This window comes from Acomys minous (genome assembly GCF_964271855.1).
Source record: "Acomys minous genome assembly, chromosome: 10".
Lineage (NCBI taxonomy): Eukaryota > Metazoa > Chordata > Mammalia > Rodentia > Muridae > Acomys > Acomys minous.
The window spans coordinates 118,705,171-118,717,940 of NC_140491.1; the positions used below are offsets into that span (position 1 = coordinate 118,705,171).

At 52.7% G+C, this 12,770-nt stretch overlaps 1 protein-coding gene across 4 annotated transcripts in view; it reads left to right on the plus strand.

Annotated features, from left to right (window-relative positions):
• The window catches only part of SLC43A1 (solute carrier family 43 member 1), a 28,949-nt gene extending 19,602 nt beyond the window's left edge, over positions 1–9,347 (plus strand). For 3 of the 4 annotated variants that reach the window (XM_084799677.1, XM_084799679.1, XM_084799680.1), the window contains exons 10-16: positions 794–829; positions 1,033–1,186; positions 1,988–2,129; positions 2,381–2,454; positions 6,764–6,887; positions 8,260–8,856; positions 8,986–9,347. In XM_084799677.1, the coding sequence (XP_084655803.1) occupies positions 794–829; positions 1,033–1,186; positions 1,988–2,129; positions 2,381–2,454; positions 6,764–6,887; positions 8,260–8,406 (677 nt within the window). In that variant the 3' untranslated portion in view covers positions 8,407–8,856; positions 8,986–9,347. The remainder of the gene's footprint in view (positions 1–793; positions 830–1,032; positions 1,187–1,987; positions 2,130–2,380; positions 2,455–6,763; positions 6,888–8,259; positions 8,857–8,985) is intronic. The other variant, XM_084799678.1, reaches the window with a different exon arrangement.
• The last annotated feature ends 3,423 nt before the right edge of the window (positions 9,348–12,770 follow it).

Genomic DNA, 12,770 nt, shown 5'->3' on the forward strand with positions numbered 1-12,770 from the left:
GTGGGGGTGTGGGAAGGGGTGTGGGGGGGTGTGAGGGGTGCTGGGTGTATGGGGGTGTGGGAGGGGGTGTGTATGTGTGGGAGGGGGTGTTGGGGGCTGTGGGAGGGGGTGTGTGGGTGTGTGGGAGGGGACGTTGGGGTGTGTGGGAGGGGTGTTGGGGGCTGTGGGAGGGGGTATGGGGGTGTGGGGGGGTGGGAGGGGACATTGGGGTGTGTGGGAGGGGTGTTGGGGGCTGTGGGAGGGGTGCTGGGGGTATGGGGGTGTGGGAGGGTGTGTGTGTGTGGGAGTGGGTGTTGGGGGCTGTGGGAGGGGGTATGGGGGTGGGGGGGTGAGAGGGGACGTTGGGGTGTGTGGGAGTGGGTGTTGGGGGCTGTGGGAGGGGGTGTGTGGGTGTGTGGGAGGGGACGTTGGGGGCTGTGGGAGGGGGTGTGTGGGTGTGTGGGAGGGGACGTTGGGGGCTGTGGGAGGGGGTGTGTGGGTGTGTGGGAGGGGACGTTGGGGGCTGTGGGAGGGGGTGTGTGGGTGTGTGGGTGTGTGGGAGGGGGTGTGTATGTGTGGGAGGGGGTGTTGGGGGCTGTGGGAGGGGGTGTGTGGGTGTGTGGGTGTGTGAGAGGGGAAGTTGGGGTGTGTGGGAGGGGTGTTGGGGGCTGTGGGAGGGGGTATGGGGGTGTGTGGGAGTGGGTGAGGGTGTGTGGGAGGGAGTGTGGGGGGTGTGAGTGGGTATTGGGGGATGTGTTGGGCATAGACTGGAGGATCATCTGGCTAAGCGTGCACTCACCATCTCTACCCACAGAGACGACTGAGCAGAGACAAAAGGTGGAAGAGACAGGTAGGGAGATGGAGCCAGAGGTCTGACCCACACTTACTTTGACATGTCCCATCCCTTGGGTGGGGGACTCACTGTCATAGTCCTGGGGTCCTGAGAATATGGTTCCAAGGGAGGTTGTTTGAGTGCTGCCTTCCTGTGCTAGAAGCGGAAGGCAGTGTCCACTGAGCTGCTGGCATCCTGACCCCACTTCTGTTCTTGCCCAGTGGAGTTCTACTCCTCCATCTTTGGAGTCATGCAGCTGCTGTGCCTTTTCACCTGCCCCCTCATTGGCTACATCATGGACTGGCGCATCAAGGACTGTGTGGATGCTCCAACCGAGGGCGCCCTGAAGGAGAGTGCTTCCTTTGGCGATGCCAGGTGACCCATAGGGGTGGTAGTAACAGGAGCCCAGACAACACTGCATTTCCTCTGTGCTTGTGCACATAGCATCTCATTGCATTCTCCTAAGAGGTCTGAGAAAGAAAGGCACTTGCCTGTTTTATGGATGGCGAAGCAGGCTAGAGGAGGCACGGCTTGTTTGACATATGAATACCTATAATTGAGGGCTGGTTTTGCGCTAGGCACTTTGCGCAATTTTGAGTCCTGCAGGCTCCTGAACCAGTGTCCTCAAGGGTATACTCCAAAGCTTGTCTGAGCTTGCTGCCTGACATCTAACAGGAGGCTGAGGCAGGAGGTGGCTGTGAGTTTGAGGTCAGCCTGGGCTACATGGCGGTACTAGGCCTATTTTGGCTGTAGAGTGAAGACCCAGATCCTGTTTCAAAACAAAAGGCGAGGAAGAGGGGGGCTTGGTTTATTCGCGTTCTGTTGCTGTGAGGTGCGTTGTCCTCCCCCAAACAACGAATGTTGACTGTTCCACATGGCTGAGGGTGGGGGGCCTGGGAATTCCTCACTCGGATCTGCGGTTTCTCATAAGGTTGTGTTCTATCTTCCTACCGTAGCTGTGCCATCTGACTGCAGCCTGGGTTGGGTAACTGCTTCCGGGTTTGCTAGAGCATGAAGTTCAGGGCTTACCAATGTGGCCCATGTTAGGGCTGCATTTGATCTGGCAGATGGCTTCCTGACAGAAAGAGTTCTGAGAGAGTGGGGTGGGGCCAGGCAAGTGCCTAGGAGCTTCCAGGGAGTTCCAGGCAGCGGCCACTGACTGCCTGCTCTTTTCAGAGATGGGACTGCCACCAAATTCACCAGGCCACGCTACCGCAAGATCCAAAAGCTCACCAATGCCATCAATGCCTTTACCCTGACCAACATTCTGCTTGTGGGTTTCGGCATCACCTGCCTCATCAGCAACCTACACCTGCAGGTACCTACTTTCCTCCACCCCTCTCCATTTCTAGGGCTTCCCTCCTAGTGTGCTCTGCCAGTGTCTGCATACTCTAGAAGCATGCCTATGTTCCAGGTCAGCTACCTGGGTTCTCCAGGAAATGAGCCTCGTAGATTACGTTGGATGAGGGTTGGGTCAGGGTAGAAGCATGGAGGTGGCCCAGCCAGGCCTTGGGCCCCTCTTTTCTCTGCCTTGATGTTCCTGACTCTCTTCTCTCTCTTGGGTTTCAGTTGGTGGCCTTTGTCCTGCACACCATAGTTCGTGGTTTCTTCCACTCCGCCTGTGGAGGTCTCTACGCTGCAGTGTGAGTCACAGTGGACCAAGTTGCCTCCTGGAGCCCTGCCTGCGTAGATAGGGATTCTTACATACTGGAGCCCACCTGCATAGTTAGGGATGCTTAGATACTGGAGCCTTGCCTGCGTAGATAGGGATGTTTAGATACTGGAGCCTTGTCTACATAGATAGGGATGCTTAGATACTGGAGCCATGCCTGCATAGTTAGGGATGCTTAGATACTGGAGCCTTGCCTGCATAGATAGGGATGTTTAGATACTGGAGCCTTGTCTACATAGATAGGGATGCTTAGATACTGGAGCCATGCCTGCATAGTTAGGGATGCTTAGACACTGGAACCTTGCCTGCATAGTTAGGGATGCTTAGATACTGGAGCCATGCCTGTGTAGATAGGGATGCTTAGATACTGGAGCCTTGCCTACGTAGTTAGGGATGCTTAGATACTGGGGCCATGCCTGAATAGTTAGGGATGCTTAGATACTGGAGCCATGCCTGAATAGACAGGGATGCTTAGAGACTGGAGCCATGCCTGCATAGATAGGAATGCTTAGATACTGGAGCCTAGTCTATATAGATAGGGATGCTTAGATACTGGAGCCATGCCTGCATAGTTAGGGATGCTTAGATACTGGAGCCTTGCCTGCATAGTTAGGGATGCTTAGATACTGGAGCCATGCCTGCATAATTAGGGATGCTTAGATACTGGAGCCCTGCCTGCATAGATAGGGATGCTTAGATACTGGAGCCTTGCCTGCGTAGATAGGGATGTTTAGATACTGGAGCCTTGTCTACATAGATAGGGATGCTTAGATACTGGAGCCATGCCTGCATAGTTAGGGATGCTTAGATACTGGAGCCTTGCCTGCGTAGATAGGGATGTTTAGATACTGGAGCCTTGTCTACATAGATAGGGATGCTTAGATACTGGAGCCATGCCTGCATAGTTAGGGATGCTTAGATACTGGAGCCTTGCCTGTGTAGATAGGGATGCTTAGATACTGGAGCCTTGCCTACGTAGTTAGGGATGCTTAGATACTGGGGCCATGCCTGAATAGTTAGGGATGCTTAGATACTGGAGCCATGCCTGAATAGACACGGATGCTTGGATACTGGAGCCATGCCTGCATAGATAGGAATGCTTAGATACTGGAGCCTAGTCTACATAGATAGGGATGCTTAGATACTGGAGCCATGCCTGCATAGTTAGGGATGCTTAGATACTGGAGCCATGCCTGAATAGACAGGGATGCTTAGATACTGGAGCCCTGCCTGCATAGATAGGGATGCTTAGATACTGGAGCCTTGCCTGCATAGATAGGGATGCTTAGATACTGGAGCCTTGCCTGCATAGTTAGGGATGCTTAGATACTGGAGCCATGCGTGCATAGTTAGGGATGCTTAGATACTGGAGCCTTGCCTGTGTAGATAGGGATCCTTAGATACTGGAGCCATGCCTGTGTAGATAGGGATGCTTAGATACTGGAGCCTTGCCTACGTAGTTAGGGATGCTTAGATACTGGGGCCATGCCTGAATAGTTAGGGATGCTTAGATACTGGAGCCATGCCTGAATAGACAGGGATGCTTAGAGACTGGAGCCATGCCTGAATAGACAGGGATGCTTAGATACTGGAGCCATGCCTGCATAGATAGGGATGCTTAGATACTGGAGCCATGCCTGCGTAGTTAGCGATGCTTAGATACTGGAGCCTTGCCTGCGTAGTTAGGGATGCTTAGATACTGGAGCCTTGCCTGCATAGTTAGGGATGCTGAGATACTGGAGCCTTGCCTGCATAGTTAGGGATGCTTAGATACTGGAGCCTTGCCTACATAGATAGGGATGCTTAGATACTGGAGCTCTGCCTGCATAGTTAGGGAAGCTTAGATACTGGAGCCCTGCCTGCGTAGTTAGGGATGCTTAGATACTGGAGCCTTGCATGTGTAGATAGGGATCCTTAGATACTGGAGCCATGCCTGTGTAGATAGGGATGCTTAGATACTGGAGCCTTGCCTACGTAGTTAGGAATGCTTAGATACTGGGGCCATGCCTGAATAGTTAGGGATGCTTAGATACTGGAGCCATGCCTGAATAGACAGGGATGCTTAGATACTGGAGCCTTGCCTGCATAGATAGGGATGCTTAGATACTGGAGCCTTGCCTGCATAGTTAGGGATGCTTAGATACTGGAGCCATGCCTGAATAGACAGGGATGCTTAGATACTGGAGCCATGCCTGAATAGATAGGGATGCTTAGATACTGGAGCCCTGCCTGCATAGTTAGGGATGCTTAGATACTAGAGCCTTGCCTGTATAGTTAGGGATGCTTAAATAGAGTATAAGTGGCCCCAACTTCCAAAGCAGCCTTCCTCCTGGTGTCCCTTCCATATTGACTTTTCACTGGGTGACGTGGTCATGGGAGCTAGCTGTTCATGTCTTATGGCAGGAGCTTGATGATGACAGGCCATCCACCCCTTAGTCACAGAGATGCCAGAGTCATGATGTCCTTCCCAAAGAAAATGGGAGTCTCCTCTGATGAGTGTTTCAGCCCTGGGGCTGGGTTGTGGCCTAGCTCCCCATGCCTGTCTTGTAGAGATTTCTTGTAGTGTCACAATGAACAGCCTTGGGTCCAATGGCAAGGCACCATTGAGAGGCTTCTCTGCACAGATCACATCATGCAGTGTCCCCTCCCTTGAAGGCTCTGGCTACATGGTGGGCTGCCACTCCCTGCAGCCATCTCATCAGAGGACAGCTCCTCTCCTTCTGAACTGTCCCAGCCAATGCCTGGCAGTGCCCTCTGATGTCTTCTTTCTGAACACTCATATCCTGGGTACCTGCAATCCTTTTGGCTCTGCCTTTCACATGCCCCACATCTGGTTTCCCAACCTTGCCCACCCCAGTCCCACTCCAACCCACTGTCATCTCATATATGGATCATTGTAAATCTGTGTTACCTCTAGCTGTTCCCCCCTCCCTCTCTCTGTCTCTTCTTCCCTCCCTCCTTTCTCGTCCTCCCTCCCCTCCCCACTTCTCTCCCTCTCTCTATCTGAGATGGTTTCTCTGTGTAGCCCTGGCTTGTTCTGCAACTCACTCTGTAAACCAGACTGGCCTTGAACTCAGAGATCTGCCTGCCTCTGCCTCCCGAGTGCCAGGATTAAAGGCGTGTGCCACCACAGCACACTTCCACACTCTCCCTTTAACATGGCTGGCTCACTAGTTAGGACCCAACACTCTTCACATATCAACTCCTCTTGCTCTAGAGTAGGGCCAAAGGTCCTAATGCCCCGGGCTAGGCCCCTTTGCTCTTTCCTTTCCCTTCCCTCTCTTCTGTCCCTCTGCTTTAGCCTCATGTGCCACCTTGGAAACAAACAATCCTAAGCATGTTTCTTACTGAGGGCCTTTGCCTTTCCTCCAGGTACCTAGAAGGCTGACAGTTTTACCTGCTCACCTTCTCCAGGGGCCATATCTATCTGTTCTTTCAGCATGGCCACCTCTGGCTACTTCACCTACATTTGCAAGGCCCTGGTCTCCATGCTGTTCTGCACGTCTCTGTTTAGTGTTCGCCCTCAGCATTAACACACTGTGCATTTATCTTACATATACAACCACCGCTATGTGGAATCTGATGGGGTCACGGCTCTCTTCTTCTTCTCCTTCTTCTTCTTCTCCTTCTTCTTCTTCTTCTTCTTCTTCTTCTTCTTCTTCTTCTTCTTCTTCTTCTTCTTCTTCTTCCTCTTCTTCTTCTTCCTCTTCTTTTTCTTCTTCCTCTTCTTCTTCTTCCTCTTCTTCATCTTCTTCTTCTTCCTCTTCTTCCTCTTCTTCTTCTTCATCTTCTTCTTTAAGATTTATTTATTATATACAGTGTTCTGCCTGCAGGCCAGAAGAGGGCATCAGATCTCACTATAGATGATTGTGAGCCACCGTGTGGTTGCTGGGAATTGAACTCAGGACCTTTGGAAGAGCAACCAGTGCCCTTAACCTTCGAGCCATCTCTCCAGCCCTCACTGCTTTTATGAGCATTTATGGAAAGAATGACATGAGTAACCCAGTGAGGCTTGGATATGTCCTGCTACTAGTGAAGGAACTGGGACACGGAGAGGGATACTTAAAATGGCCACACAGACTGCAAGTGACTGAACCCAGCCTGCTGGCTCTGAAGTGGTGTATACCCTTGAGGGCAGGGACCAAAGGCTGCATGCAGATTCTGGATTCTTCAAGGAACATTCTGCCCAGCTAACACAACGTGATACCTGGGCATGGAGCAGGATGGGTGCTGGGCAGCAGCGGGTCCTGCCTCTGACTCTTGGCTGTCCCTCTGCACAGGTTCCCGTCCAACCATTTTGGGACGTTGACAGGCCTCCAGTCCCTCATCAGTGCTGTGTTTGCTCTGCTGCAGCAGCTGCTGTTCATGGCCATGGTGGGACCCCTGCACGGAGATCCCTTCTGGGTGAGAGCCGGTTCAACACGGGGCCTGGGGGATGCTTTCCCTGGTCCTGCGGAAGGGGCGGGGGCTGCAGGAGGTGCCTTGGAGGCCCCTAATCTGGGTCTGTCTGGTGCCTGCTCATCAGAACCCTTCCCAGAACACTTAGATCAGCAGCCTCTCTTCTGATCTGGCTCCAAGGGTCTGCTTTTATTCTATTTTATTGTTAAAAACTTTAGTGTGGTGTGGTGAGCACGTACGAGTATACTCAAGCTTGCGTGTGTGTGTGTGTGTGTGTGCGTGCATGCGGGCGTGCATGTGTGTATAGGCCCGTGGTTGACACTGGAGGATTCTTTCATTGCTTTCCACCTTATTCACTGAGGCAGGGTCTCTCAGTTGAGCTTGGAGCTTAACAATGTGAGTAGTCTAGTTAGCCAGTTTCCTCCAGGGAAGTGGACAGGTGGACCACCACTCCCACCCAAGATTTATATGGATGAACTCTGGTCCTCATGCATGTGAGGTCCCAGGTGTCAGCTACTGCCAGGTCATGGTCCTTGGGAGTGCATTCTGGTACTGCTGGTCCCATCCGTGTTGACTTGACGGAGGCATCCCCTCTCAGTACTCTTTAACAGGTTCCTCCCCACCAAGCTTGGGGTGTTCAGTGGCAGAGTACCTGCCCTTGCATGAGGTACCACTGTTGTCATCAAGTCCCTACCTTGCAGAACTCCCATCCCCCACTTCCCCTGCCCCCCCACCCCTGACACACACCGAGTTCTGCTTGTGGGACACTCAACCCTCCTTCTTGGGGAACTGTGACTTGTTACCCTCCCCACAGCCTGCTGAGCAGTTGCTGTGCCAAGCGTGCTGGGGTTTCTTTCGCTCCAGCTTTGCCGCAGTCGACCTGTGAAGGAGGTGCTCAGACTTGAGATTCTCTGCCCAGAGTCACACCTGAGTCATGGAGTGGGATGTAATTTTTTTTTTGAGTGGGATGTGATTTTTTTGGGGGGGGAGAGGGAGCTCGGGAAGGTCTTGGTCTTGGGTGCTGCAAGTCACATGTGCTCTAGGGTGGCTATAAGTCCATTCTGACTCCTTTAACCATGACAAAGAGACTTTTCTTGACACTCAAGTGGGGGTCCTAGTGGCATGAGCCTGCCTTCAGGGCTAGAGAGTGTTGCATTGTGGGGGCCTGACTGTCACTACCTAGACTTCAGTATTCTCACCTCAGGCCCTGGCCAGGTTGCTAGCCATCTGAGATGCTGGCGGAACAGTTACCACACCTGCTAGGTCTGACTATTTCTACCCTAACCTCCATGATGGGAGTCTTAGGCTGGTCCTTCAGGAGGATGTGTTCAGCCGGTGCCCATCTGACTTTCTTTGCTTCTCTGTCCATGTTCTGAAGGTGAATCTGGGCCTCCTGATTCTCTCGCTGCTGGGATTTCTCCTGCCTTCCTACCTCTTCTACTACCGGTCCCGTCTGCAGAGAGAGTATGCCACCAGTCTGCCAGACCCACAGAAGGTGCTCAATGCTTCGAAGGAGGGGACATAGACTCCCAGGGCCGAGGGACTTGGAGGACAAGCGACCAAGGCCTGATAGAGTGAAAGGGACGCCCTCGTGGCTTTCTACCTACATCGTGTGCATGGAGCTGAGGGCCGTGGACTTATAAATACTAAAGAGTTCTATTTTTGTAGGGACTTGCAAAAAGGGAAACAAAACAAAACCCCCAAACAAAAAAAACAGCCCTTAAAAAAATATTCCCCAAAGCAAGCTGCCCATTAACTGAAGACAGTGCCCAATACCAAGAAGACAGCATGGGGCCATCTTCTTGGCCTGGAGGAAGGAGGAGTATGGGGCTGCCCTAGAAGCCTCTGTGGACCTGCCTCCTGAAGACTTACGGGGTCGGTGAGCTGATTATCCTAAGATTCCAGCTGCCAAGTGTGCGCACAAACATGCTATGCACAGGCACATAACAACCTTTCCTGAAGAAGAGGGGCTGAGGTGCTGGCCGTATCCATGATGGGGTGTGGGGCTGGAGGCTGAGGTGCTGGCTGTATCCATGATGGGGTGTGGGGCTGGAGGCTGAGGTGCTGGCCGTATCCATGATGGGGTGTGGGGCTGGAGGCTGAGGTGCTGGCTGTATCCATGATGGGGTGTGGGGCTGGAGGGCGGGTTCCCTCCCTGGTGCTGTTTCTTACAGGTCTTAGAGGAAATAAAAAGGGAAATGAAAGTTTGCATCTGTAACTGGAAGGAGTGGGTGGCTGTCTTTCCACAACTCCATTCCTCTGCTTCACCCTGGCTTTCCGGGTGAGGGAGCTGGAGAGCTGGCTCAGTGGTTAAGAGCACTGCCTGCTCTTTCAAGGGCCTGGGTTCAATTTCCCAGTGCCCACATGGCAGCTCACAACTGTCTATAACTCCAGTTCCAGGGGATCTAACACCCTGACACAGACATGAATGCAAACAAAAGATCAAATAAAAATTTTTTAAAAATATATTTAGCTGGGTGGTGGTGGCGTATTCCTTTACTCTCATCACTTGGGAGGCAAAAGCAAGCAGATCTCTGAGACTGAGGCCAGCCTGGTCTACAGAGTGACTTCCAGGACAGCCAGGGCTACACAGAGAAACTCTGTCTTCAAAAAATAAAACAAACCCCACTGTGTGTGTGTGTGTGTGTGTGTGTATTTTGGTTTTTCAAGACAGGATTTCTCTGTGTAGTCCTGGCTGTCCTGGACTTGTTTTATAGACCAGGCTGGCCTGGCACTCATGAGACCTGCCTGCTCTGCCTTCTGAGTGCTGGGTTTAAAGGTGTGTGTCACCATGCCCAGCTGAGAGCTCACATTTTAAGACAACAATCAAAGAGAAAGCTAGGTTTTTGAAAGCTCAATGCTCCCCCTCCAGTGACACACCTCCTCCAACAAGGCTACACCTCCTAATCCTTCCCAGATAGTTACCAGCTGGGGACCAAGTATTTAAGTGTATGAACCTAGGGGGCTGTTCTCAGTCAAAGCACCAAACCATTAGTGTTCTAAAGGGAGTTCAATTTCTGTTTCTCCACTTTCCAGGGCTTGGCAGTGTGTGTGTGTGTGTGTGTGTGTGTGTGTGTGTGTGTGTGTGTGTGTGTGTTACATCTTGGAAGCTACACTTTCTCCACACAAGAAATCAGGGCCAAATGCTTAAGAAAGACATAGTTAAGAGGCAGGTGTGGTGGACCCCAGCTGTAACTGCACCATTTAGAAGGCTGTGGTAGAAAGATTGCCAGGAGTTTGAGCCTAGCCTGGACTACATAGTAAATTCCAGCAGCCTGAGCTTCAGAGGGACACACACACGGGGGCCGGGGGAGAGGGAGAGAGGAGAAATGTTCAAAATGACTCCAACTTTCTTGCCACCAAGGCATGGCCACCGGGCCTGCTGAAGGCAACACCTATTTGTTGCCTCCTATTTTATCTTAAAACATCAGGCAAATTCTGTTATGCTATATTTACATTTACTTTAAACATTAAAGTGAGGCTTTAAGATTATTCACATTTAAAGAAAACACCATCTTGGGTGGTGAGACATTCCAGGAGATGTGGCCTTGTTTATCCCAGCCCCTCACTAGTCCACGCCCTGTGACATAAAGCCTTAGTCATAGACAGGCAGGGCCACAGGTGCCTGCCAGGGATCTGTCGGCCACAGGTGAGTCATTTTACCCCAGCTGGAGTTGGAAAGGTTAGTAGTATACTGCTTTGTAGTTTTAGGAAAACACCCAGAAAGGTTAAGGCAAAAGCCAAGTGGTACCCAGAGGCAAGGAGCAACGTGGCTACAAAAGCCTTCCCCATTGGCAGTTGGGGGTTCTTGTTGTCAGGGCTGGGTGACTTGTTAGCATGTTGGAGGGTTTCACACGTTAGCTTAGGCTAAATGGGAATCCATTGCATATCGTATCTGGGACTGGCCTCCAACCCGCAATCCTCCTGCCTCAGCTTCCCAAGTGCTGAGTTGACAGATGAGCACCACTATCTCTGACTTTGGAGTGACCTCGGTAGAGTCCTGATCCATTCTTTTAGCTCCTACCGCATGAAGGGCCCCCGAACGCTAGGGCTGGAAGCTGGCATTCCAAATAAGCTGTGCTTCCTCTACTTGTTCTGAGTTCTCTTGAGGAATAAATAAAGAAGAATGACCCACCCGTCTTCAAATGACAAAACTGCAGAGAGGTCTGGAGAAAAGTCACACAGCAGATGGTTGCTTCAAGCAGACTCCTGACTCTCCATGTGGCCTTTTGTGCACAAGAAAAAAATCTCAGAGTGGGAGAAATCCTGTCAGCAAGGCTGGCTAGCTCCCAAAGGCCCTGCCAGGGTCTTCCTCCTCTCTCTGCCCAGGACTCTAATTTTGCCGACCTCAAGCCATCAAGAGGCCTGTCTGGCATCCCACCAGCCTGTCTCTGAAAAAGGCAGGTTCTGGAAGCCCAGTGTGTGTGCCTGCGCGCGGTCCTCAGTGTGCCCAGCAGGCGGCGCTGCGTATTTGCGCGTGGCCAAGTCGAGGGGTGGCAATCCAGGAGGGGAACCCCAGACCACTGCGCTCAAATACACGCTGCCGGCACTTGGGCCTCGGTTTTTCTACCTCTTGCAGTTCTGCCCTTTCCCGAGGTCTCCTCCACGTCTTCCCCGATCCCCCAGCTTTGAAGCATCCTTTCTCCAGCCCACGGACTCCTTAGAGCGTGGCTTCCTCAGCTATCCTGCCCAGCAGCGCCCAGGGGCTAAGGAGAAATGGAGGCCAGCATGTGGACCTTCTAGGAGAGGGGTGTCATCATTCTCCCACTCCTGGGGATGGGAGTTTGGGGAGGGGGCTGGGTAGGGGCGGAAGCAAGCTAGAGCCGTGTTTGTCTCGGCGCTGCCTAGAGGAACAGATGGCTGGGGAGGGGAGAGGGTGCCTTGCCGGGAGGAGGGGTGCGGGGGCCGGAGGATGAGGAACGAGGAATTTCGACGCCCCGAGTCTCCCGGGAGAAGCGCCCCTCCTCATCTCTTCCCAGAAAGAGGGGCGGGTGGGCGCCTGTCATTTTCCAGAGGAGCACTGGCCTCTGGCCCGCCCTTTGAGCAGTCGGCCGCCTAGGGGCACGTTCCTCGTTCGCTGGCTCCAACCAAGGGACAGGCTAGAGGCCACCGGGAACTGCCTGGGGCTCGGGGTTTAATGGGGTTGCGGTCCGAGGGGACGAGGGGGCGGCAGAAAGAGGGCTCTGGGTTGCGAGCGAGTTCAGGGATCGCAAACAGCTCTGGGAAAACGTGTTAATTGGAACTTTATGCAGATAAGCTGGGACTGGAGGCTGGGGAAGTCCGGAGAGAACAAGTCAGAAGGATCCAGGACGCAGCAGGGCTTCTGCCGGCGCTGAGGGCCCTGGCTAAGGCGGTGACACATGCGGACCCCGTGACGCATCCTATAGAAGCCCACTGGTCTTGCTTGCTCTCTGGCCCTTCTGTCCAGAAAGCTAGTGAGGGTTCTCTAAATCTTGGGTCCAGCAATGCAGAGTCTCAGGTGACCCTAAAGAACGAAGGGTGGGTGGGCACACTCTGCATGTGTATGCTGGCTTCCGGCTGCTTCTCAGTCTCATTTTGGCTATGTCCCACCCCCATATGCCTTGGGTCCCTCTCTCTCCACTTATCATATTACACAGGACCTCACTTTGTAGCTCAAGTTAGCCTGGAATTCCCCATATAGCCCAGGCCGGCCTCAAACTTATGACTGTCTTCTTGCCCCGGCTACTCTGGTGCTGTGATTACAGGCAAGCACTGTCACTCTGGCTGGCATCCTCCATCTTTTATTCGTATCCACTGTCCTCTACACAGAATTCTCATTCACAGTGTGTTTGTTTGGCGGAGGACCACTAACTTTGTTTTGCTCTGTCCTGCCCGCTCCCTTTTCTTCCTCCCCTCCCCCACCCTCAA